We start from the raw sequence: 25,459 nt of genomic DNA on the forward strand, positions 1-25,459 counted from the left end.
CTCTGAATGAATATGTGCTTATATCATACCTATGGATGTATACATGTATATACATGCATACTGCATCTCTGCATACAGAAATAGGTATGAGTTAAGGACATATTAATTTACATATATCATATGCAAATGTAATGGATATGCTGAAAGATACTTAAATGCTGCTGGACAGCTGACATACCTAAACACATAAGCTGTAGTCTTCAGTGATATTGTAATTGCACACTAAATATTCTCTCTCTCTAAGCAACAGATGTTATGCTCTTGATGGAGTGTCCACTTTGATGTAATTCACATTGAAGTTTTTTATCATTTGATGAAAAATTTTAGTGTTGTTTCTGTAAGGGATGAATCATATCCTTTTTCATAGTTCCAGGACCAACCTCCATCCTAGCTGAACAATGCCTTTAGTGGGCACTCCCTGCATTTGTAGTGTTGTGGATTTTTCCTGAAACTGAGTTATGTCTTAAATATCATACTAATCTTTTGGATTTGCTCTTTTTGTCCTAGTATTTGCCCTTGAATTAAGCCTTCTCTAAACAGTTTGTTTTCAGCTATGGACTGGCAAACCCTGGATTTGTTGTCTGTCAAGATTAAGATTTTCCCACACATCCTACCCTGGAGGAAATGACAAGGAACAGTTTTTACTTAACCAATTCCTCACCCACAGCCTTGGGTGAGGTAAAGATGGGCTGCTGCATCAACTGGCAAACACCTCAGGAGACCTTTTCCATGGTTGGAAATCACCAGAATGCACTTGTATTGCTTGTTGTCCTGTGCATTCCCAGTAAAGATGAGAACGTGGTCCTTGAAAGCCACTCACATGGGATATGTCCTACTTACAAACCCCTTTCCACACTCCCTCCCCACTGACTGTATTTCCATTTCTTATATTGGTCAACTGGATTTTCCCCTTCACTTACTGCAAAGGAGGTAAAAAATTTAGCCTTCAAATCCACAGGCATGCAGGGGGAGTTGAAAACAGTTCATTCCCCATGGATATCCTTTGTTTGCATGTTGGCCGTAGCCCCCTCACACCTTATATGCACAGAAAGTGAATCCAAATTGGGGGTAAGATTAGAATTTGGGAATTCTGTCCTTGCAGAAAGGGGACACAAGCAAAAATTTTTTTTTTTGGTCTGTGCTAATTCCTTCTGGACTGACCCATGAGTGTGTAACAGAAAAAGGAAATATTGCTGATACTCACTGCTCTTCTGTCGTTTTTGGTTCTAAATCTGCAGAAGTAGGGAATCAGAAAATGCCTGAAAAAAGGTTTTGAGGAGGTCAAGAAGCAGAAGTATGCTACAGTGCTGCATTAATCTATGGAGAAACAAAATATGGCTACTTTTTATAATGAAAAAAGAGCTTAATCTCTTTCAGAACTGTAGGTCAAAATCCCCAAAAGTAAATAAATATTAAAAAAAAAAATCAATATTTTCTGGTTTCACACTCGAATCCATAATGTGGTTCTAAAACCTCCACAATTGTGTTTGTAACATCAGGTAGCAGTTGTTAATGGAGAGTAACACTACCTCAGCTGTTAGCTTGCTCAGAATGGATTAGCATGCTTATATTTTCCTGTCTGTTTGTTATGCTACAAAACTAGTATTCTGGCATAATCCATTCTTAGTAAAGATTTTTTTAATGCTAATTTCCTCTGTATCAAAAGATACAGTAAACATATGTACTCAGGATAGCTCTCTTGCAATTCAATACACTAGTTATTTTGCTCTATCTTTGCAAAACTAAATATAAATTTCCAAGTAGAAAAAAGTGTTAAAAGGAAAGTCTGTTCTTGCAAACTATTATGTGGTAACCAGGCCTCTCCCATATCAATAAAAAGCTCTCCACAGTGACACTCTTGCCCTTTCTCTAGCCAGGTAGGAATCAGAGAAATGCAAAACAGCCTTAAAAGCTCCATATCTGATCAGAAGAAACTCTCCCAGTGCGGGTCAGGCACGGACTGACAAAGATGTTGTTCCATTTCCCTTTTAATAAGCCATTCCAAAGATGGCTGTGTTAATTTTTCAGGCTGCTGTATGGCATGAAGGCAATAGCCTGAACAAAGATTCACATCCTGCAGCAGGCCAGTGCTGCCAGGATGATGAGGCTGCTGGAAGGCAACACAGCTTGAGCTGTTCTGGAATGCTGGTTGCATGCAGTGCTGGATCTTCTTCCACTGGTTCTGGTGGGATTCAGACTACTCTTTTCCCATTTCAGGTGGAAGTGGGCTCTCTGTTAATAAGATGCCTGATGTTTTTTTCATGAATACTGAACAGAGTCCAGAAACTAAAGAAAAGTCATAGGGAGAATGTAACATGCAATATATATCTAATATGTAGAAACCTGTTTTCTCTATAGCACTTTCCTTCTTCCATGTTGTGAAGCTTTTTCACATCCCCCCATTATCTCCTTATCTTTACCAGTCAGAATAGATACCCTATGATAAACATGTGCAGGAAACTAAGCCCCAGAAAACTCCATGATTAGCCTGAGACTACTTGGTGAACTGGCTGGAGATGGGAAGACTGCCCAGCTCTCTCAGTAATCCACCCTTGGCCCCAGTTCAGCAGAGCACTTAGGTACTTGTTTAACTTAAGCAAGACACAGTGCTTCAACTGTGAATCACAGACCTTTTCATTATTATCACTTTTACTGCAGGACAAGGGAATTAAGTCGTAGGAAAGGCCTTGAAGCAAACTGGAACAATAAACTGAATATCCTGTGGGTCTGCACTCTGGGTCTGTCAGTGTCCCTGACCAGAGGGAGGATGAAGTTCAGAGACCTCGGCCCAGCTCATTTTCTCCTCCTGTAGGAGACAGCAGTGAGATTAGTGACTGTAGGATTGCTGCTGTGTAGAGCTGTGCTAGCCATTATACATCCACTTGCAACTTTCCTAATTATTCAGTCAAGGAAGAAAATCTTCACTTTGTTGGGAAAGCCAAAAAAGCAGCTGGTAACTGTTCGATGTATTTTTTTTAAGAACACATAACTGTGGCTATCACTCTTCATTGTAAAAATACAAATATTTTTAACATCTTCAAAAATATTTTTTCATTACCAATTTCCATTGGAAAATTGGAAACCAAATTTTCATGGCCTCCAAAATGAAATCCTACCCTTCAGGAGGAAGCCAAGAAAGTGATGGCAGCAAATGTTGGACTCCGGGTGATGAATGTAGCTGGACCTTGCCTCCTCCTGATGCACCACACATGGAAATTGTTGGTGTTCTGAGCTAACTGGGGAAGAAAAGGTTTTGAGATATAGCTGTATTATGATTAATGCTTTTATGACATTACTTGACTGAAGTTTTAGAAACATTCCATTTCATTTGATGATTTTAATTCCCCTACAGTGTGTTTTGGCATAGTTTGGGATGTTAAGGGGAGGCAGCAACATCTCCGTGGCTAAGGCTGAAGCTAGCTTCTGTTATAGCACCCTGTTTCCATCCCTTCATCATAACTTTGGCTTGGAAAGCTCCTGGAGTCTGAAGCTTGCCAGGTCTATTTTAGTCACTTTTGCAAAAACTGAGGAAAACCAGCCAAATTACTTTCAAGTTACGAGTTGCTAAAACTTACTTTGATTGGAAATATTTGCTTTTAATTAGTACTTTTAGTTCTTGTCTTCACTTTGATTGATTGATTGAGTTGAATTAATCCACAGCAACATTCCTGCCTGAAGAAAAATTCACTGTCATATAAACTTGTCCCCTGAATGACTGTGGCTGTAGAGCAATGTTCTTTTCCTGATGTGTGTATGCCCCACGGGGAGAGGTGACATGTCCATGGCACAACCTCTGGAGCTTGTCTTTGCCCACATGCTGGAGGCTGCCCCTCCTTTTGATGTCTAAGGGAGGCCTAGGCAAGGCCCAGCTTATTTCAGCCGAGGTGAGCTGGGTTACTTGAAACAAAGTGATGCATGGCTAAGCTCAGCCTCCTGCATGATGCAGGTAGGGAGTACTCCTGCCAGCAGATCTGCTCTCACCTCTCTCAGGGAGGTTCCATTCACCGAGGGAGCACTATCAACAACACAAAGCTGTACCACTGGCCAGAACCTCCTCCCACAAGGACAATTATTCCCAGTGCTATCCACACACGAGGATCCGAGCCAGTGTTATGTTCACACTTTTTGATTAAACTAGTACAAATATTTGCCTTTCTCTACCTCAAAAACCACTTGTAATCACACTTCTAACCCTTCCATGTAATTAAATATCTTAATTTGTGCAGTGACAGTTTACAAAGAAAAAATGGTTGACATGGTGCAAAGATATAAACCACTCTTAGTTTTCATAAAACTAAGTCCAAACAGTTTTGTTTGTTTCAGAAGGAATTATGAGTTCACTTATGCTCTTGCTGAGATCAAGGAGGCTTTTTTTGGCATTGGCTTGAGTGGGATCATTACTGAACACTACATAACATTTTAAACTGGTTAGATTAGATGTTAGCAAGAAATTCTTCACTATGAAAGTGGTGAGGCACTGGCACAGGTTGCACAGAGCTGTGGATCCCTGGAAGTGTTCAAGATCAGACTGGATGGGGCGTTGAGCAATGTGGTGGAAGATGTCCCTGTCCATGGCAGAGGGGTTGGAACGGGATGACCTTTCAGGTCCCTTCCACCCCAACCATCCCATGGTTCCATGATTTCATGATTTTCTTCTCTCTGGAGGGTGACCTGAAGTTACGTGCTGAGTGGCAAGAGGCCCTTGCTTACAACAAATGTTTTCCACAAGTGTCTCAAATTTTACAGAGCACTTCATTTTTTCTGTTAGTTTTCACTGCAGAAGGAATCAATCTGCAAAATGTACTACTGGCAAACAATGGAAGTGATGGTTTTTAGTCATTGTTACCTGTGCTAGTGCCATCACTTACTTAAAATGTGACAACTGATTGCAAATTTAATCCATGAAGGCAGAGGTGGGGCTTGCTGCCTCTCCTTCCAAATAAAATTTAGCAAACAATTCAAAATGTCACCTGTTGATAAGCTACAATATTGCTATTTCAACCTGAAGACCATGATGAAACTGTCTCTTTACATTGTGTCCTGCCTCTGATTAAAACAGACTTCTGTCTGAATTGCATCTGCTGTCATTGTCTGTATCTATTCTCCCAATAAAAGATGTATTTTAGACCTTTGATGCTATTTCTGCAATTCTTAAGTTAAAAATAAGCAACATAAAATAGAGGCACCACTGTTTTCAATATATCAGTATTTTTTCATTAAAATTCAAATAAAATGAAACAGTACTTTAAAACAACAACTGAATTGGTCAGATCTCTAATCTGAAAATTCCACAGCCTTGGGGAAATCGGGATCAGTGTGTGATCTCTTGAACTGTCTTTGTAATAAGCTGGGCACTCTGAGACTTTCTCTGACATAAAATTAATCCAGCTTCATCCACCCTGTGTTCACATTCCAAATTAGGCTCTTTCTGGTCTTGTTTTCTTCTAAGTACAGAATTTGCTGGGTTTTACAAGGAAGTATTTTCCCCCCTCCCTCTTCACAAGCTCCCCTCCCTCCTTCTTGCCAAACTCCCGGCCCCTGACTTCCCCTCTCTAAATCACTCTTCCTTCCCATATGATTTCCAAATTAGTCATCGTGTTCCCTCCCTCCCTCTTTCATCTATCCCATTCTTCCTCACTTCATCCTGTTTCTTCACCCAGTCTCTTAGGTGATCTCTTAAAGGTCTCTTAGTTTAGTTTCCTTAGAAAGTTTCCTCATTCCTCATCCCTTCCATCAATGCTACTTAAATGACAGTAGCAGCTCTTTTTTGAAAATCACTTTCACAGTGAGATCCTCACTGAATTAATCTCTGATCACACCCTTTTAATAAAACAAAGTCCATAATCCAGCCCTGAGTGTTCACCAGCAGAAGAGGTACTCGTTCTAGAGCAGTGGACATTGAAAGCCTTGATTATGATCAACAGAAATTATGAACCACTGCAAATAAAGTAGGTTTAGAAGCAGCTCTCATGCTGAGTTATTGCTGCTGTAAGTTGAGCAACACTAGCTTTGTACAGGCATCAGCCAGACAATGTAAATGCATCCACTTTCCTTCTGAATCAATGGATTATCTGTACTTTGTGTGGCAGTGGCAGAAACTTACATCCATCCAGTTTCACAAATAAATATGTGGTCTTCCTCAGAACTCTTCTGTTTAAGAAGCCACTTAACCTGACAAAGACCTGACAAAGATATTTAATGACCTTTCTATGTCATTAAATATCTTCATTTAAGGTTGTGAATTATCTTGAGGAGAGTTTAACTTTTGAAGATGGCATAACATAGGTAACAGATTCTGGACATAGTAGAATAAAACATCAGCAAAGATAGAGAAATCCACTGGAAAGAACCGGATTTTGGAGGGACTGAAGGCTTGAAAGGTTGCAGACAATTGCAGACTACAAAAACAAGAGAGAAAATAAAATAACAGTCTTAGATTTATGTTACTGAAGAAAGGAAAATAAGAAAAGAATCTCAGACTGCTACACTGACATTAATTAAGGTTTAGCAGCCCTAAGAGCTTTGGCAGCCTTGGCCCCACTTTCACAGGAAGAAAACAACATATTGAGAGATGAAACAGCATTGTTAGAGTGCAAACACAGGGTCCTGTTTGGAGGTCAGAATGAGACGTGACTTTGGTCAGTTCCTAGTCTGCATCATAAAAGCAGGATTCAAATTATAGCAATTTCACACAGCTATAAATGTAATTCCAATACTTCCTCTCTCTTTTTAATCACAGATGTTATCTTGTTTCTGTTCAGAGCACAGCACCCCTGGACACTTCAGCAGGGTCAAACCTGCTTCATTCTTCACAGAAAATGGTATGCTAGTGGTGGCCACATTCTCATTAGTTTTAAATGAAGACTAAAACCAGGGGGATGAGGCCAGTACAGATCCAGTGTAGTGAGATCAGCATGATGCAATTTCTCTCTGAGGTAAAATTATTCTGTTCAGCCATTCACAGAAAATCGTTAAGACTATAAATAAGACTCCAAAGACCAATAAAAGAAGCATGAGGGAAGAGAAAGATAATTCCATATTTACAATGCCTATATATACATACACATTTATGATCATTGATTTGGGATTAGGTAAATATTAAGCATCAATTTTGCCAGGTACCATTTAGTGCTTGTAGTTGGGCTTTTCTGTAGACCTCACAGGAGAAATAGGTCTTGGCAAGGCAGTTAGAGAGGCAGAGAATTAGGGAAAGTAGATTTTACAAGTCTTTTAAAACACTAAAGCGTGTTACTAAATGCATTATTATAGGTACTGAGACTAATTAAAGTTCTGCAACAGCCATCAGTTTCAGTGAAGAGATCTCTCTGCTCACTAGGATTAAGTTTGCTCCAGCAGCAAGATTTATGTGAAACTACAGTGGAACACTTTATAGAACAAGTGTTGTTAGATTCACACATGCTGGTCTTCAGTGTCCTCCTAGAGTGCAACCACTGTGTGCTCCATCTGCAGATACCTTCACTCTCTTCCAATAACCTAAATTATTACTACAGTTCAGGCAACAGCTGTAGGACCCCTTTTCAAAGAGTACCACCCCATGTCTATAAACACACCCTCCAAACTGGGTGCCAGCACTGTTTTTGCAGAATACTACAAAATTTTGCTCGGGAGATGAAATGCTGTACCAGTACAAACAACATGCGTCTACAAAGTGAAGTTTTAGAGAGCAGAAAAGCCTGGATGCAAAATTTGCCAACACAAAAATGCCATTCTTGAGGCATGTAGTAGATCTACCTGTCACAAGCATTATTCACCTGCTGAATGAAGCTTGGTGGGGGGGGGGGTCTCTTGACTTTAGAAATTGAATACTTCACCAAAAAAACCCCTTTGTCCTGAAAAGAAAAGGCTGTTTTCTTTATTATACCCACAATATATTATGATAATATTTTCTCTATTAAACCAGCAAATTCAAACACTCAACATATATGCTGTTAATATATAAAACTACATTGTTTCAACCATATTCTCCTCATTCCACACTATTCCCTCTGCTGCTATCAGCTTGCTTAATTTACTGCAAGATAAAAATTCCTGATTATCATTAGTTATGTTTTAGGTACTGTAAACATTTATAAAGCAAAGCAATAAAACAAAAATAATATTGTGATATTACTGAAACAAGAACAGGGTGAAACAAACACATGATAATTATGAAAGATACTGGGGTATGTTTGCACAACTTGGGTATATTTTTAGGACAGGGTGTCTTAGTGACAGAATGTATGAGAGAAGAGGAATTTCTGCCTGTTCCACTGAATTATTTTGTTGGCTTTCTAAATATTCTGGACTAAACTCTTTCTTATAAGGCAGAGAAAATATTTTTCCATCCCACAGGTGTACTGTGAGAATTACTCATCTGGTACATAGATAGTTCCCAGCAAATAAATGTGTCACCAGTCATTGTTGGTATTACCTGTTCCTCACAGCTTCTGTGGCATGACAGCTGAGTACAGCCCAGTGGGTGTACCACCAGTTGTTACGTGGATGCCTTTTTTTATTTCTGGACAGGCTGTTAAACAAGGAGAGACCGAAAAAATCTTGGGTTTTGTGTTCAACTGTAGCTTACATGGTTTTACTTGTAGCCTCACTCAGGATGAAAACACTGAGAAAAGTGGCTTGACGTAGAAATTAACAAGGGTTCAGTTTTAAAACCAGAAATATAGGGAAAGTGACTGCCTTTGCTGAGTATCCATCCTTGTTTGCAAACATTTGGTCTGCAATTAAAACAAGGAAAGACTTTATAATTGGCTAGGGAAAACACAGTAAGTAAATAAGTGAAATATCCACACCCATCGTATCTCTGGCACTGGTTCTTCAGTTCACTTCCCTACCAAGCAGTGCCAAAGTCCAAGGAGCTAACATCCCTTTAACTCTTAGTCTTCTCCATTTTCCCTCTGCAACCCTATTAATGGTTAATCTATGCTCAGGATGAACTTGGATGACGTGTCTCCAACCCCTATAGGAAGTGCTATCTGATCTGGGCCACCTACCCCTGCAATAGCAATTTATTTTTATTGCTGTCATCAGGCATCCCCCACCCCCAGCTTAAATCCCAATTTCCACAAGTTCAGCAGAGAGCCAGCAGGAAATGCCTCACTCTCACTGTAAAACTGCCTGTGTGCCACAGCTTTGGAGCAGGCTCCTACCAGAGGCACTGCTGTGACTGCAGCACCCCAGGCACTGGCACAGGGCTCTGGTCATACCAAGGGTGTACCCCAGCACAGGAAGGAAACCCTTTCCTTACTAGTTTAATCCTATCTTCTACCCATCACTTACTGTTGTAGCGCTTTCTAACATTTCTTGGAAGCTCTTTGCACAAAAAGCTTTTAGAATTAAGTTCTCTGCACATTTCTTCGTTCGCCAAAAGTCTGCTCTGCCATTCTGCACACACAGGGTGGGAGTCACTGCCCTCTCTAGCTTTGCACCAGTGACTTTACATACACGTGAGTGATTCTGAACAAACATATGGGACTTTAATCATGTTGTGTAGTGCATTTTACTGGGTATGTAAGACTGTTGATGTTTTATATCATCTAGTATAAAAAAAATGTGTTATATAGATGGCAAAACCCAGTTGAGGGTCATCTGCTGGTTACTGAACTGAAGAAGCAGATGCCTGAGCTTTTTCCTTCCCCTGAGCTCCAGAAGATGCAGGACTTGGTGGGCTTCAGAAGAATGCTGAAGTTCACCTACAGCCTTTGGGGGCTCTCTGGCCTTCCTCCCGTTTCACCTGGCTTCTGAGCAAGGACGAACTGAAGTGACACGTTGTCCTAGAGGCGACATTCAATCCCCTGAGCAGGCAGCGCATCCCGGACACCTCTGGCCAGCAGAGCTGCCGCGGCCTGTGCTGGTGGGCAGCTGCCATTTTCCACCCCACAGGCGGCCCTGCCAAGAGATCAGCACTAAATCCTCCGATGGCGCTTCTGCAGTTGAGTCTATACCGCCTTAAAATAAAACACGTTGATCAACAAGAACATCCTCCATCTCTCTTAAACGATATGGGTTTGAAATGCCTGCAAAAGGAGCTTGTTTCCCCGGCGTGTGGCACGGCGGCTCCTCCATGAGGGGAGGCACTTCGCCAGCGGGGTCAGAACCGCCAGGAGCCGACGCATTTTCTGTCAGGGTTTTAAGGCCCCGCAGCCTGAGGGAGCCGGAGTTCCTGCTGGCGCCTGGAGCTCGGCAGATCCCCTTGGAAGAGCGGCAGGCGCTGCTCCCCCTGCCCGCCCTCCACAACCAGGCCGGGATTTTTAATCAAAAGCCTCATTGCCGGGGAGGCGGCGAGGGGAACCGGGCCGGGCAACGGCGGCGACTGCTCCCCTCGGCTCGGGGCAAAGCCCGGAGGGATCCCCGGCCGGACGGGCGGGTCCGCCCGGGATAGCCCAGCCCGGGCGGCCGCAGCCTGCGGGGAGCCGCGCTGCGGCCTCCCCACTCCCGCCCTCTCTCCCTCCCGTATCCCTGGGTCCGCCCGTATCCCTGCATTCCCTGCTGCAGCAGCATCCCCTCCTCCCCTCAATCCCATCAGTAGCGGCGGCCCCGGGCTCGGCTCCCCGCGCTGCGGCGGCGCTCGGCGGCGGCTCCCCCCCGCCGCGGCCGCCATGTTGGGCTGCAGCGCGTTCGGCGGCGGCGGCTGCCGCGTGTGACCGCGGGAGGGAAGGAGGGAGGGAAGGAAGGAAGGAGGGAGGGAAGGAAGGAGGGAGCGGCGGGGGAGAGGAGGGCGCGGAAGCGGAGGGAGGGAGCGAGCCGGGGAGGGAGGGCGCCGCCGCTACCCCTCCCTGCCGCCCCGCGCACGCACACACACACACACACACACACACACACACACACACACCCCGCACACGCACCGCCCGAGGATGCCCTTTGCCCGGGGGGGCGAAGCCGGGACACCACCGCGCCGCCGGGAGTGAAGCCACCAGCACCGCCGCTGCCGTCGTCGGGGCCTCCCGGGCCGCAGCGTGCGGCCGGAGCGGAGACGCCGGCGCTTTTCCTCCGCCTCAGGACGCGCACCGGGTGGAGGAGGAGGAGGAGGAGGGCGCCGTCTCCGCAGCAGCAGCAGCAGCCGCCGCAGCCATGGGAAGGATTTGACAGGGCTCGGAGCGCTTGTGCCGGTGTGTCGGGGCGCGCGTCCCGCCCGCCGCCCCTTGGCGCAGCGGAGGAGAAGGGGGCGACAATGAAGACTTTAGTTTTTTTGAATCACTGAAAAGCCTTAAAAGGAGACTCGGTAAGGAGGAGGAGGAAGGGAAAAGCTGCCCGGGGCAGGACGTGGCTGCGCCCTGAGGAGGGGGGGCTGCGCCCCACCCCGCGGTGGCCGCGGAGGCGCTGCCGGGGCCGGGGGAGGCGGCGGGGGGCGGCGGGGCTGCGCGGCCCCTCATCCCTCCCTCCCTCCCCGCCGGTGTGCGCCCTCGTTTCTGCTGCCTTTCGCTTATATAAATACGTAAATACATCTGTTTTTTCCCTTCCCATCCGTCCTGGGAAGCGGAACCGGAGGGGCTGCTAGCCCGTGGTGCTGCGGCGGGGCTCCTCGCAGGATCGCGCTGCATGATCTGCATTGGGAATGAAGGAGAAGACCTTCTTAAATATATAACTGCGTGTGCCTATGCACGCACGGTGAAATCGGTGTCAGGCAGTCTCTGTTGAATTTGAGTGCAATTATTATTGTTAAAGCATCAGGAATGCTGTTTTTGCCCCACTTCTTACTAAGCCTATTAATTTTTTTTTTTTTAGGATAACTATTTTCTTCTCTTAAATGTCATGAATACACAGATAGCCACACTGTATGTGTGTGTCTGAAACTCCAAGGGTTTAGTTTCAGGCTGGGAACACCGAGGTGGGCTGGCAATTAAGGACCGTCACAGTTTGACACTTGTTAAAAATACTGTTGACTTCTTTTTAAACAACAAAACCCTCAAAAGTTTTTTTTTGTTGTTGTTGTTGTTTTTCTGACAAAGTAATAATAATCATTAAAAAAGAAACCCCAATGCAAACTGAAACAACCATGTCTGGAGAAGTGCGTTTGAAGCAGTTGGAGCAGTTTATTTTGGATGGGCCAACACAGACTAATGGGCAATGCTTCAGTGTGGAAACCTTGCTGGATATACTCATCTGCCTTTATGATGAATGTAATAATTCCCCTCTGAGAAGAGAGAAGAACATCCTTGAGTATCTGGAGTGGGGTAAGTTTGAATGTGTTTATTTTGTGTACATCCGTCCATGTTCCTGTCTGCTTTGTATAATGTCTCTGTTATTTATGTGTGAGAGGGGATTGTTTATAACTCAGTGTTTTACTGGGAACTGTTGTCAGTTTCACTGTATTTAAATGTGGTGGTGGTGCTAAAAAGAAATCTGTATTGGTTTTTTGTCTTTGAGATATGCATGTAAAAGATGCTTCTTGTTTTTTTATTTTATTTTTCTTTTTTGACGTGGATCAGACTTTTGTGTTCCTAGCCTATTTGTTTGCCTTTAGGCCCAGCTGTTGAGTTTTGTGTCCTAAAGTTGCTGGGAATGTGGAATGGTGAGGGATAAATTCTCTGATGCCTGCAAAAATATCAATGCACAATCCTCTGATTTGCTTCTGCAGTTGAATCTATCCTGCTTTAAAATAAAACATGTTGATCAACAAGAAAATCCTTCAGCTTTCTGAAATGATAAAGGTTTGAAACATCTGTGAAGATGCAGAAGATGACATTCTCTTCTTTAATATAAAATTGTTGCTGACTTAAGTAGATTTTTTTTTTCATCAGGAAAATCAAAGTTGAAAAGCAGAATGAAAATCTGTGTGTCCCTGGCAGACTTTTCATTTTGTGGGAGATAGGGTATTAGTAGATTTTTAAAGGAAAGCAAGTGAATGATATTGTGCCAGTTCTTCTTAAGTTGTCACAGAACTGGTTGACTCTATTTTTTCTTCTTTTTAATTCTCTTTCTTCCTCCTGCTAAACTCAGATGTAAACCAGAAGATGCAGTCTGACATAAGAACCGTGATGAGAATGGTTACTGTATCTGACCTTCAAACTTCAAAGTCATGCTGCACTTCTGTATTTGCATACAGAACCATTTACCACATTTGCTTTGTAATAAATACATCAGCAGGCCTCCTTTATTAAAAAAAGCATATTTTTGAAACACCTAACAGGCATTTGATTAATTAGGTGGTTGAGCTCTTCAAAATGAAGTTGCTGAGGAAAGACATTGTTTTGATAACTGATCTAACAACTTGAGGCTGATATGTGTGTGTTTTATTTTCCTGCTCCTCTCTGTAGTCATACTGACATCTAAAGGACATCTGACTCAGTAATTAAGTTTCTTGTAGTGTTCATATTGCACTGCTTTTTGTTTTCTTATTATCTGGAGGAACAGGCTATAATTAATGCATTCTAGCTAAGGAGGAAATAGTAATTAAAAGTACTTCAGAAGAATCTTCCCTCTAAAACTGTCACTGGCATACAGAAGCTGTGAAAGACTGGGAAAATACGATGGCTCCAAGGGTATTTTTTATGCAGGAACTTAGTGTAGTCTGCAGTGGATCTAGCCAGCTGATACCCTGTAAATAATAATAACAACAACCAAGTTAACCATATCTAGATGATCAGAGCAACAGTGCATTTAGGACCCATTGTGTTGGGTGCTGGTGCATTCAGTGGTGGTTGTTTAATGGGTAAATGCATCATTGCAAGGCTCTGACAGTACCTGAACATTTCTGTAATAAGCTTTCCCATCTGCTGATGGAAATAATACACTGTTTTGGAAAGGCTGGACTGGAATAAGGTTTCTTGCTGCCCTATTTTTCCACTCTCGTGCTCCAGCTGTGCCTTAGCTGGATTCTTAGGCTTCAGAGAAGACCAGTTGCTCCCATTTCCAGGGCTGAGTTGCTGTGGTTCTCTGTCTGCTCCCAGCTCTGCTGTCCAGGCTTCTGCCCTGGGAGCTTTCCAGGAGGGTTGTGAGGTGACATGGAAGAGCCAGCAGTGGCTGGTACCTGCTGGTGGAAGTGTCTGTGTGCATGATGTCTTCATCCTGCAAACACTCCCAGGGGTGTCTCCTCTGAGGGCCAGCCCTCCTAGTGAAACTGGAGCTCTGGCATTCCTCTTGGCATCAGGGAGTTGGCAAAATCAGGCTTAGAGAGGTCAGGTACCCTCCAGTGCTCTGGTGCAGTGGAGTTACTGAGGGTACCCTGGGCTTTGATATAATCGTGACCTCTCGTGTCTCTGTGCCCAGAAGGAGAAGCAGTGCAAGTGGTTGATTAGAAAGAGGTTGTATGTGGTTTTAAAGTCAGAGATGTGCTGAGTAGTGGCAGAAGTGGAAGGCTGGCAGCCAGAAATCATGGACTCTGCCCGCACCTCTCTAAAGGACTCAGTGTTGAAGTGCTTTCAGCCCAGTTTTTTTTAGCTTCTCTATTTGAACAGAAGGAAAAGTAGCACAGCTTTTGCACCAGGGAGTTCAGAAAGCTGCTGCATGTGAAACGCTCTTGGTTTTGAATGTACCATATAAAATAGTGTGTATTAATTTATTTTTCCTATCAGTAGGATAAAACTTGGGGCCTGGTATATCTGTTGGTGGATGTCAGTTGGATGCTAGCATTTTGTGGGTTTCTGCCAAACATCCACAGATTGGCTTTGTATTATGTATTATGGGGAGTGCAATCTGAATGTATTGGAACTGGTCAGGGAACTGGTATGAGCTGGCGTGTGTGTGTGTGTACAAAGTGCAGAGTACAAATTTACTCCTGAGAACTGATTGTCATCTTAAACTGCCTTATTTTAAAAATAAGTTATTCTTTCTAGAAGTAAATAAGATTTATTTATAGTCTGTTAATTTTTTAAAAAGGCTAATAAACAGCTGTTCAGTGATCACAGATTCCTGTTGAACAGCAAATAATTTTTTCTTGCTTTTCAGCAGTGTAGTTTTGAGGTGTTATTGTTTGGTTTTCTGGAGGGTTTGAGTTGAGGTTGCATTTGTGGATGTGTATTTTTATACAGACTGTTCTGGGTCTGAGATGTTATCTGCTGTGTTTCATGTAGGATTGAACCACAATCTGACTTTTTTGGGGGAAAGGTTTAGGAGGTATTCTGCCATGGAAAAGCTAATGTCTTAATGACAGCCATGTGACTGCTGCTATATTTAGGGGAACTAAGAAGCTTCATGTTCTAGTACTTAGATCTTTTAGGACTACTTTATGAACTTGTAATCTAGTGCTATAACTTATTTTAAAAATGAATCTGGGTAAAAGAATTGAGATCTGAACTCATGTTTTGGTTTGATACTGCAAGTTTAACTCAGGAAGTGGAGAAAGTAAGGTCTCTACACTGTGAAGTTGAGTTTTAAATTTTTGTAGAATTTCCATCTTTTTTGTAACTTGAAATGGCTTTAGACTGGTTAGAAGTGTCAGGTTAATTATTTTGTGATTCAGAAGCTGCTTTGCTTCTAAAATCCTATCTTTGGCTTTAAGTGAAAACAATTGCATTCCCTATCCTTATACAGTATTAGTTTTGTGACTTGTTAATAAGATGATTTGATTTTGTTGTTACTGTTACATAGGTATCTTACATGCTAACACAGCCACGGAAACAGCCGATATATTTGTGTTCTGAGGGTTAAATCAGGGCACATTTTGAGATAACAGGAAGAAACTGGAACATTTAGATTTGGCTTGTTGTATGTATTTGATGCTAGTTTTCATTTTTATCTCTATTGATAGTTGTATTTGTGATTTAGAAAAGGGCTTGTCTAATTATAGCAACTGGAGCTTACCAGAAAAAGCTGTTGAGAATTCCAAGCACTTTGCTTTTTCTTTTCTACTTCTGTGTGAGTTGCCACGCTGACGCAAGAGTGTAAGGGAGGTAACGAAGGCTGATAAGGTGAACTTGAAAGAGAACTATAGTGATAAAAAGAAGCTTCTGGAGATGTTTTGGTTCTGGGAAAACTTTCCTTCCAATGGCTCCAGTCTGAATTGCTTTTAAAAAAAAACTAGAACAATGTTCTTTAGGATGCATTGAAAGAATAATGGAATAGACCTCAAAATGTGTGGTGATGAAAGTGAGGGAAGATGGAGGGCACCACCAATACCTTGGTGAGGTCAGTGACTTGATTAAATCTGTGCTCTTGTTGGAAAAATGTAAACTGGCTCCTAGTGAAATTTTTGTTTGATTGGTTTTGTTCATTTCATTGTTGTTCTTGTTTGGTTTGTTTTTTGGTTTTTTCCTACCGAAGAAAGCTTTGGAAGATGGATTAAATAGTTCTCATTTCATCTCTAGTAGAACTGAAATGTGTGGTGTTTATGCAGTGCTGATATGGTCATACACTAGGCTGTCATCATTGGTCTCATACTTCTGTTATCCAGTTGTGCAGCACCTGTTCTGCATATTGAAAATGGTTTTATCACCATACACCATATCACCATATTTTGATATATCAAAAAATATCTATATTTGGTATATATATATATATATACACACACCATATGGTGATATATCAATATATCACCATATTTTATCACCATATCACCATAACCAATTTTTCAAGACAGAGTTATGGAGAGGTTGTCTGTGTTGTCCTTCTGTTGATCTCTCTCATGGTTTTTCTTAAGAAAAAATGGTAAGCTCCTTTTTGAGCTAGGTTTGTTTTTACATATTAGTTACAAAAGAAAATAAAAATCTTGTCTCTAGGTGTTTGCACCTTTTCTTTGTTATTTATCTCTATATAGGTAGGTTCTGAACAAAATCACAGCCATTTTCAGCTATGAGTTGTTTATATTTTGTTTTTAAAAGAGCTGTTAAAAAACAGTCATTCATTTAGGTCCTATTCTTAGCAGACAGTAAAAGACTTAGCAATCAACTTTTTCAAGTTCTGTTGTTTTGTTGTTTTTTTTTTTTAAGTAGACTTTGGTGCTCAGTGCTTTCCAGCCTTAGTACTATCTAACCCAATAAAATGATTTTTTTTCATAATTACATTCTAAAAGGTATCAACTTCTTTTTATTCTAGTCATAAAAATGTGAATACTTCCTGGTCTGACATAAGCAAAACCAGTTATTTAGTTATTTCTGGGAAAGGACGAGCATCTTGCTTGTCAGCGCCACTTAATACATGCTTAGGCATATTCCTAATTTTAAATGTGAGTTGTTTCATTGCTTGCAGCTGAGCCATATGAACTGATGGGCCTCCATCAATGAGGAAGACATTGTGGCATTCTTGACACATAAATTTCTGACATTGTTTGCAACAACACTTTACTGCTTATTTTATGTAGTCTGCTGTTTCTGTTACACAGCTGCAGCCAAAAATTAAATGTTTTTTATTGATTAGGGTAAAAGAAGAAGTTTCTTCAGTGCTCTCAAATAGAAATGACCTTCAAATCTCTACATTTCAGAATATTGTGTAAACATATTTTATACAGAGGTAGTTCTACACCAAATTACTTGAAAAAGAAGGAGACAATATTTGCAGGAAAATGTGTAGAAGAATGGTTGCCCATGCAAGCTTTAGTGCTAGGTAGCTCTGTGTTTAAGGTTTATACCTTTTAAATTGTGATTTTTTTTTTCTCACATTTATTTTGGTTTTGATTCTTTCCTTCAACAGAGTAAACTAACTACTGTAAGTTTATCAGCAGTTCTGATGTGATTAAATGAGCTGTGAGACCATCCAGTTAATTCTACTTGGTTTTTATTAGTTTCCAGTAGAGTGAGGCATTAATTCATTGTAACATGTTAGTTTCTTTGCACATTTTCATTATGCTAAGTCTTTCTTTAATTAAAACCCTAATTTTAAGTAGAAATAAGTTTAAAGGGTGTTCTTTTTGTCTCTTTTTGTTCTGTTGGGCAGGGGAAGTTTGGAAGTACTCCAAGGCTGCCTATTTTGGGGCATATTTGAGGTGTGTGTCTTCAGGTTGACTGACTTCTGTCAGTAATGTCCTGTTTGCTGCAAAGGAGCGTGGCTTGCTTAGATAGAAAGCTAACTAATACTTAGTTTCCAGGAATTTTAGAAATGCCTTTATTCTGTACAGAAATTCCTCGCATGCTTTGGTCTAATGGGGACAAATGGAGAAATACAATTATATGAGTTAGTCTGCTCAGTGGGCATTATAAACCTCATGACAACACAATAAATTCCCTGTTACTAGGACATCTCATGTTTAAGGGTTAATCCAGTAGGGTTTTTTTATGGTATGATCATAACTGTAAAATGTACTGCTGAAGGTGTGTTTGAATTTTTAACCTCTGTGTAGGATATGAGGCTGTGTATGTACCTGATCAAATTCCTTCCTCGTCTTTTGACCCTTCTCTCCTGGATTTACTGATGTATTTTTTTTTATAACCTGCAGCATGTTATTATATCACAGTTGACTAAAGTGTGGATATTGTGCTACAAAAGCATTGAGCTTACTTGGTCCAATATAATTCAATTCTTAGAATATATATATTCCTTTTTTTTACAAAGATGGGCGGAAGCTACCTTTCTTTTTGAAGCTCTACCTTACACCCATAGATCAATGTTTGAATCCTGAATGGCAGCAGCAAATAACAGTAATTTCACTACTGAGTCATTCAGGTGGCTGGAGAGACCAGTGTTGTTTTGAAATTTTCTTGTGAATAAATTGCAAATAGAGGATTTCGAGATACAAAGTGGGTGTAGGCTGCTATCCTGGAAATCATTCTCCCCATATTATTATCTGAAAGTGAACTGTAATAAATTATCCTGGATTTGTCTTTGAAAAATATTAACCTATTCTTAGCATCTCTAATTACTTTTATGCTGTAAAAAATTTACAATCTCCATTTGTGCAGAAAACTTCCAGAAGCAATTAGATCCTGCTGCCAAGCTCTAAAACCTGACTAAAAAAGCTACAGTGGATAGCTGAGGTAGGATTGAAAGAAAAGGCCAGTTTCTAGACTCTTTATCTTTTGGCAAAGCAAGCATTCCTTCCATAAGCATTTGTACTTGTTTAATTTGGTTTTCTTTTTCTGGCTGAACAACTGGAATATTTTGTTCTACTCTGGTCTAACTTACCTCAACACGTTATTTTTCTAAAATCCTCATTAAGCTTGGGAATGCCTCTAATGTGGACCAAAATCTTTAAAAAATGCAAGTGATTTAGGTCAGTCATGTGCAATCTTTTGTTAACGACAAGATTTTTATTTCAAATAGTTTAAACATGACATTAGGCTTAATAATAACTGCAAAAACCTTCTATTCAGACAGGTCAGTTTGCTTTATTTCTATTAATACAGCCTAATTAGGTTTACTAGCGGTCACCATGGATAAAATCCACATGAGGTGTATCCAGACTCCTATGACTTTGTGTTTCATAATTCTTCCTTATCCGTATCCAGACTTCCAGTTTGATTTAAATTAGTTTTGTTACACAGTATTGCAGATTTCTTTTCGTCTTAGGGATCAGCTTCTTAGTGCACCTTCTCTTGGCAACTTTTTGAGAAGCTTGTCATAGGGACCTTGTAAATGTTATGAACTGTGGTATTTTTGTGTGCCATTTTGAGGGGGAAAGATATCTTTTGTTCAGCAATTTAGTGGAAATGTACAGTAATTTTTTTGTCAAAATAAAAAGTGAGTTTAGTGTGCCATTCCAAGTGGGAGAGGAAAAAGTGTTTGTAGATGTTAATAAAAATAATTGCATTTCCTTCAAATGTTGTGGGATTAGAACAGCAATGCTTCATTAGTCTTTTGTTTCATTTCCTTTCACTCAGAGTTCTAGGCTTGGAGGAGAATGTGGTGGAGGGCCCACAGGTCTCCATTTCTGACTCCTTTCTCCGAGTTTTTCCATGGACAGTGTTATTCCAAAGCAATTTACCTTCTCACCTCGTGCATTTCTTCCTTGCTTCCGTTCTGTTTCTTTTCATCCCACCTAAATCTGAATTTTTGTATCCAATATGCTGTGGATATCCGTGTGCCAGGCTGATCTTCCCATGGCCAGAATCTTGGTTTCTGGATTTGAATTGGTATTTTTTTCTTTGTTTTCCCCTAGTCATTCCCAAGATTTCATTATTGTCTTGGCCAGATTCATAATGTAGAGATTGTGTGTGGAGAATGGTAGCAAAAAGTGAACAAATACACACAGGCCTTACCCACAGGTGCATCTGTACAGTGTTTTCCCATAAACATCCTGTACATTTCTTATTAGATGAATTGATTTACTATCATTAATCATTTTGCCTTGTTAGCTTTTGTAGAACTGGAGCCTTGGGCTGTTTGTTCTGGCTGTGAGTAAGAACTTGTGATCTGTTTTAATCCTGTAGTTTAAAAAGGATGAAACTTAAGTGGGAGTATAGCTTTATCATTTTAATACCTGAAACTAAAATAGAGAAGTGATAGGGAGGGTTGCAATTACTTTTGTCTGCCCAGTGGTTTAAGAAAATGTCATTTGTGCTGTGGGGACACCACAGCCCCAAGGTATTTCCTGTTCGTGCTCATTAAAGTTCTTTCACCTTTACCACGCTGCCTTTTGTAAATAAAGCACTGTGTTGTCTGACTGTTTTGCAGGACACATAGTAACAAGAGGAGGAGGAGGAAATAGAAATCACATTTTGATTGCAACTCACTGGTTTTATCTTGGGTGGGGGCTGACTTGAAGGTGTCTTAAGGCTGGCTAAATCCACTGAACTTTGTTTTGCTGGGGCTTGCGGGGGCAGAGGGACACAATCCAGTTAACAAGCAAGCTGCAAAAGCACACTGAAATCTGTCAGCATGGTTCTGAGAAGATCTTGTAGTGTTTGTACAAAAGAAAGAGGCTAGGATTGTGACAGCCCAGACTTCTGTGGCTCCACCTACTACAACTCTGTGCTCCAGGCTGGTTGCCTCTCAGATTCCCTCTAGCATACAAGGGAGCTACAGTTTTGAAACAAATTTTGAGGCTACCAGCTTCTTCTGGTAGGTATTTGGTGTAAAAGTTCAGTGAGCCTCATTTTTTTCCGTAACAGTTTCCAAAACTTTTCTTTTCGCAAGGAGAAAATTTCTAATCATGAAGAGGGATCTTCAAAATAACTTCTGATTTTGTTGATGGTAATTCCTTGCAAAAAGAAAATGTTGGTCTTGTGTGTTCTGTGGTATTTGGCATAGTATCACTCAGTGTCTTTACACTGTTTTCGTTGTATACTTTGTAACTGAAAGACAAGGATTCTTATGTTAACACACTTGGAATAGTTTCCTTCTATTTCCCCCAACTTCTAAAAAACACATGATGTACTATTTTGTGATTATTTAAAAAGATCCTTTTATAATTTTGATAGGGACTGACACAAAAGAGACTTGTTTTCTCACTGAACAGATATGTTAGAGGAAATTATAGAAGCTGCTTCCTATGCAAACAGAAATTTGAAGAGAAGACCATTATCATTTTGCTGTAGTGTCACTCCACCTCCAGTATTGACTATTTTCACCTTCACAGCTAGCAGCCACTTCTGGGTAACAAAATATGTGCTTCTAAATTTCTGTATCTTTATAAAAGTCACAATTTAAGTTTTGAAATTAAATTAGTCAAGTGGATTTTTCTGGATGTAAGCAGGCTGGCTAAAAATATGTCCTGTCTATGCCCTTATATGTTACTGGTTTTTCTGAAAATAAGGGGCAATTTAATATCTCCATTGCTGATAGCCCACACACTGAAAATGCAAACACTATTTAGAGATAAGGTTACCAAGAGAAAATGGTATACAATGTGTATTGCCACATCTGGTGGGAATTATTTCATTAACTTGTTATTTTTTGGTTAGTTTTATCCTTGAATAACACTGACTTCAGGGAAGGGGATCTGGTCACCAGTTGCTTTTGGTGGCGCACCTTCTTAGGTATCAGTGAGTATTTGTGCAGTTACACTGCTGAATATATGCTGCACGAGCTCATGGTAGTGCCTGAAAAGTCTCTTCCTGGCTGATTTAGCAGAGATGTCATCTGATCTTATCAGTAGTAGCCTAGTGCTTAAATTTTCTAGGGAAGAAAGAAGTATGCAGCTGGGGCAAGGAGCTGATGATTTGTTGTCTTGTTATACTTGTCTTGAATATTTTGCATTCTTCTTCTCCAAAGCTAAGATCATTTAATGGAAATTGGATTACTTACTGACAATATATTACATTTACTTTGTGGTCCTTGGCACTACCAATAGGAGGGACTCTCATCCAATAAAGCCTTGATGTTAGTACTTAAAAGTTTGCTTTAATTTCACCAGTAAGTTTTCTTGATAAGGAAACAAACCACTCTAAACAGTTTTGCTTTGTCTTGGTCATGTAGTTCATGTTGTCAGTAAATGCATTTAACCATGTGTATAATGATAGTTATAATTACAAAAGTTTCTACTTCATGTGTTGCTGGGCATTGATTTGTTCAATAGCCTCAATGCATTCACCTCTTAACCAAGCTGAATTTGCACTAAAATCTTTTATTCATATCAAAGTGTCATGTGATTATTCAAAACTTGAATAATTTTATTCCATGTGAGCTTGTGACTTTCTTTCCCTCCATCTACCTTAATTAGGAAGTAGAATGTTTATTGATAATTCTTACTGATGACAGGTCATGATCAGCAAAATGAAATTTTACACTTTAAAACCTAGGTGTTAAGTATATATAATTCTGTCTCAAAAAGGAAGTTTATTGTCTTGTTTCTTTCACTTCAGAAAGGGTTTCCATCTTTTAGGATTTCCTTTATTTCCCTCCCCCACCCCCCTTTCCAGTTTAAGGAAACAGCTTTCTCTAATACGTCACAGTCAGATGAGGCTGGATCAAATTAGTTCCTGTGTTTGGGGCACAGGTATTTTCTTTAGTAGTTTTGATGTTATCCCACTGCTTCTTAAAGCAGTAAAGAAAACTTTATTACTGCTAGATTTGCATGGCACTTTTGCTAACGTTAGGCTATCATTTGTTACTGCTCTTAGTTTAGATTTTCAGTTTCTCTCAGACCCACCTTCTCCAGCTCTGTGTTCCCTGTCCCTGGCATGTGACATGCTCCTTCAGTGACAGTGTGCAAAGGTCATTCATGGTTCCAGCATCAGGGTACAAATCCATTTCCAATGGGAAGTGTCAGAGGAAATTTGCAGAAGATGGAAGATGGTAAATTAAATAATTTTGGCAAAGCTACAAAGATTTCTTCTTGGTATGCTGATCATTGTTTTTAATAACACAGCCCCCCACTCCCCACACCCTCCTAAAAGCTTGTGGCAGAATTTTCATTACCTTCAAGAGAAGCAGGGTCAAACTGCACATTTGAATTAAGCTTAATAACTTAGCACAGGGGCTTGGGGTCTTGTGTGTGTGTGTGTGTTTGTGAGACACAGTGCAGGAGAGCTGCACTGCTACTTCCTGACGTCCCTTCTCAGAGTACTCCCATCAGACAGGAGTATTTGAAATCTATAAACGTGCTGCTTGGTGGCATTTTCAGATTCACAATTTAAACATAAGCCTTGACAAGTAAGCCCAGATTCTCTTCTCTCTCTTTGCCTTAGTGTCTGTCTCAGACCATATTTTTCTGTGCCAGGCACTTAAAGCCCTAGGTGCTATTTTCCCCTGCTACTTTTTTCTTTTGAGACAAAAGCAGCCTCTCCACTGAAAGGCCATTTCCCAGGTGATGTGTCAAGATTTGAGAAAGTGTAGACATCTGAATGGGGATGGATTCATCACGTGGGAAGCATTGACTTTAATAGCTATGAGCCAAAATTGTCATGTCTGTCTGATAGGAAGAAGAAGGCATTTCTAAGCCTAATTATCCTCTCAATTAATGGAGATAAGCATGATATTAATTCGCTGATGCCTTCATGATACTAAAGCAGTTCATATTTGCTGCTGAGCTTCTAAAGAAAGCCAAACTATTTGAGGGCATTAACTGGTTAAGTATTTAAAATTGTGCTTCAATTACTGTAGCTTTTTCTAGATGTCAAGAGAGAATATTTTCATTATTTTGCTTCACTTTTTTTATAGTATGCTTTTAACATGTGTGTTTGTTTCCTGGTTGTGAGGCTTGTAAATACCCTTTTTGTCCTTTCAATTACTTTCCTGGTGAGAAAATAATTTACAGTAATATTGGGTACTTGCATATATTGCCTTGAAAACCTGTATGGGAAGAGTATGTGGTCATTAGCATATGAAACATCTCTGCAAAGAAATGGAGGCACAGCTGTGATTTGTGAAGGCGATTTAAAAATTCAGTAGAAAAGCAGTTTCTAGATCCAGGTTTATGTTTGTGTTCCTTCCAATTTAATTTGTTTTTCTTCAAAGTTTTTTGAAATGTTTGTTGTGGAAATTCCTGAAGGTGTGGGTGGCTTGTAACTTCTGTGTGTTTAAGGGCTTTATTTATTTGCTTAAATTTCCAGCATACTGTTTGGGTATCCTTTCTAATCTTATTTTTGTGATCTTGTTGCTGTGATGTTCTCTTTCCTCCCTCTCCTGTACCTTCAGCATTGTACAGCTTGAAGCACTGGCAATTGTTTTATTTCTCAGAAGGGAAGTGCTCTTTACTGCAGTGGTCAGGTGGATGCTTGCCAGAATTGTGTTCTGAGCAACTGTTTATGTGTGTTGAACTTGGACCTCCATAAAAATTAATCTTCTTGTAACTCATATGGTGGTTTGTTTCTACCTCATCTTTTCAAAATCTTTCCTGCAGATTATGATATGCACGTGATATGCCCATGATACACATACCACTGGCATTTCAGAGAAGTTTTCCTGGAGTGTCTTAATGTCTTACAGAAATTGAAATGCATACATTTAAATCCTGTCTCATATTTCCTATTTGTGGCATAGGTTTGCAGTGTCTCCTGCTGTGTGTTAGGGTTTAGCTTGAGTGGACTTTGAGGAATACTGATGGTTGTGGTGTTGGAGCAGGTAGCTGTCAGGCTGCAGAGTTCAGATCATTGCTACACTAGAAACTTAAGCCGTAAAACTTTGTATGCTTTCAGGAAGTCAAGCATTATGTCAACAGAGATAACAGAAACTCTTTGATTATAATCTCCAACTAATGCTGGGAATTACCTCCTGGAAAGCTGTACCTGCATAGGTATTGCTCAAAAAAGATCTAATTGAAGTTTGAGGGAGGTTCCCTTAAAACCTTGCACTTAATCATCAATTAAGGTGAAAAATACAGTATAGGTAGGCAGTTTCATAATACTGTCACTTCTGTGGATCAGGAAATTCCCTCTTCCTACCCCTCCTTTTTTATTGCCTGGTGCTTCTGAGTATCTGCTTCCTGCCTGTTTCCAGTGCCACTCTGAACTGCCCTGTGAGGAATTGATTTTACAGCAAGTCTGCTAAGTAAAAGTCAGCTTTCCATCAAGAATGGATACTCTGCATTTTTTGGTAACTTTATTTCAGTGTTTACTGCTTAAGAACTTCTGAGCACATTGTGTAGGGTACCCAGAGGTTGGTTAGTAGTCAGTCTGTTTTTGCAGAAACTTAGTCATGACATACCAGAGGAGAAATGTGGCATTTTTCTTTTTTTTTATAGTACTGAAAAAAAAAA

General features: G+C 40.6%; 1 protein-coding gene and 2 long non-coding RNA genes across 11 annotated transcripts in view; 1 reads left to right on the forward strand and 2 right to left on the reverse strand.

The window, feature by feature from the left end:
• Positions 1–1,899: 1,899 nt before the first annotated feature.
• LOC135297607 (uncharacterized) lies at positions 1,900–5,685 on the reverse strand. The gene is made up of 3 exons (XR_010359544.1): positions 3,576–5,685; positions 3,117–3,236; positions 1,900–2,806 (listed from the first exon to the last, which is right to left on the reverse strand). It is a non-coding gene; the product is annotated as an uncharacterized LOC135297607 (long non-coding RNA).
• A 27-nt stretch (positions 5,686–5,712) lies between these two features.
• Positions 5,713–10,992, reverse strand: LOC135297605 (uncharacterized). The gene is made up of 3 exons (XR_010359543.1): positions 10,860–10,992; positions 9,295–9,903; positions 5,713–8,527 (listed from the first exon to the last, which is right to left on the reverse strand). It is a non-coding gene; the product is annotated as an uncharacterized LOC135297605 (long non-coding RNA).
• CDC42BPA (CDC42 binding protein kinase alpha) overlaps positions 10,818–25,459 on the forward strand; it is a 181,685-nt gene continuing 167,043 nt past the window's right edge. For 4 of the 9 annotated variants that reach the window (XM_064415331.1, XM_064415337.1, XM_064415338.1 and 1 more), the window contains exons 1-2: positions 10,819–11,236; positions 11,964–12,188. In XM_064415331.1, coding sequence (XP_064271401.1) covers positions 11,993–12,188 — 196 coding nt within the window. In that variant the 5' untranslated portion in view covers positions 10,819–11,236; positions 11,964–11,992. Of the gene's footprint in view, positions 11,237–11,739; positions 12,189–25,459 lie in introns of all 9 variants that reach the window. The other 5 variants (XM_064415333.1, XM_064415334.1, XM_064415336.1 and 2 more) reach the window with 3 other exon arrangements.

The sequence above is a fragment of the Passer domesticus genome, chromosome 3 (genome assembly GCF_036417665.1).
Source record: "Passer domesticus isolate bPasDom1 chromosome 3, bPasDom1.hap1, whole genome shotgun sequence".
Lineage (NCBI taxonomy): Eukaryota > Metazoa > Chordata > Aves > Passeriformes > Passeridae > Passer > Passer domesticus.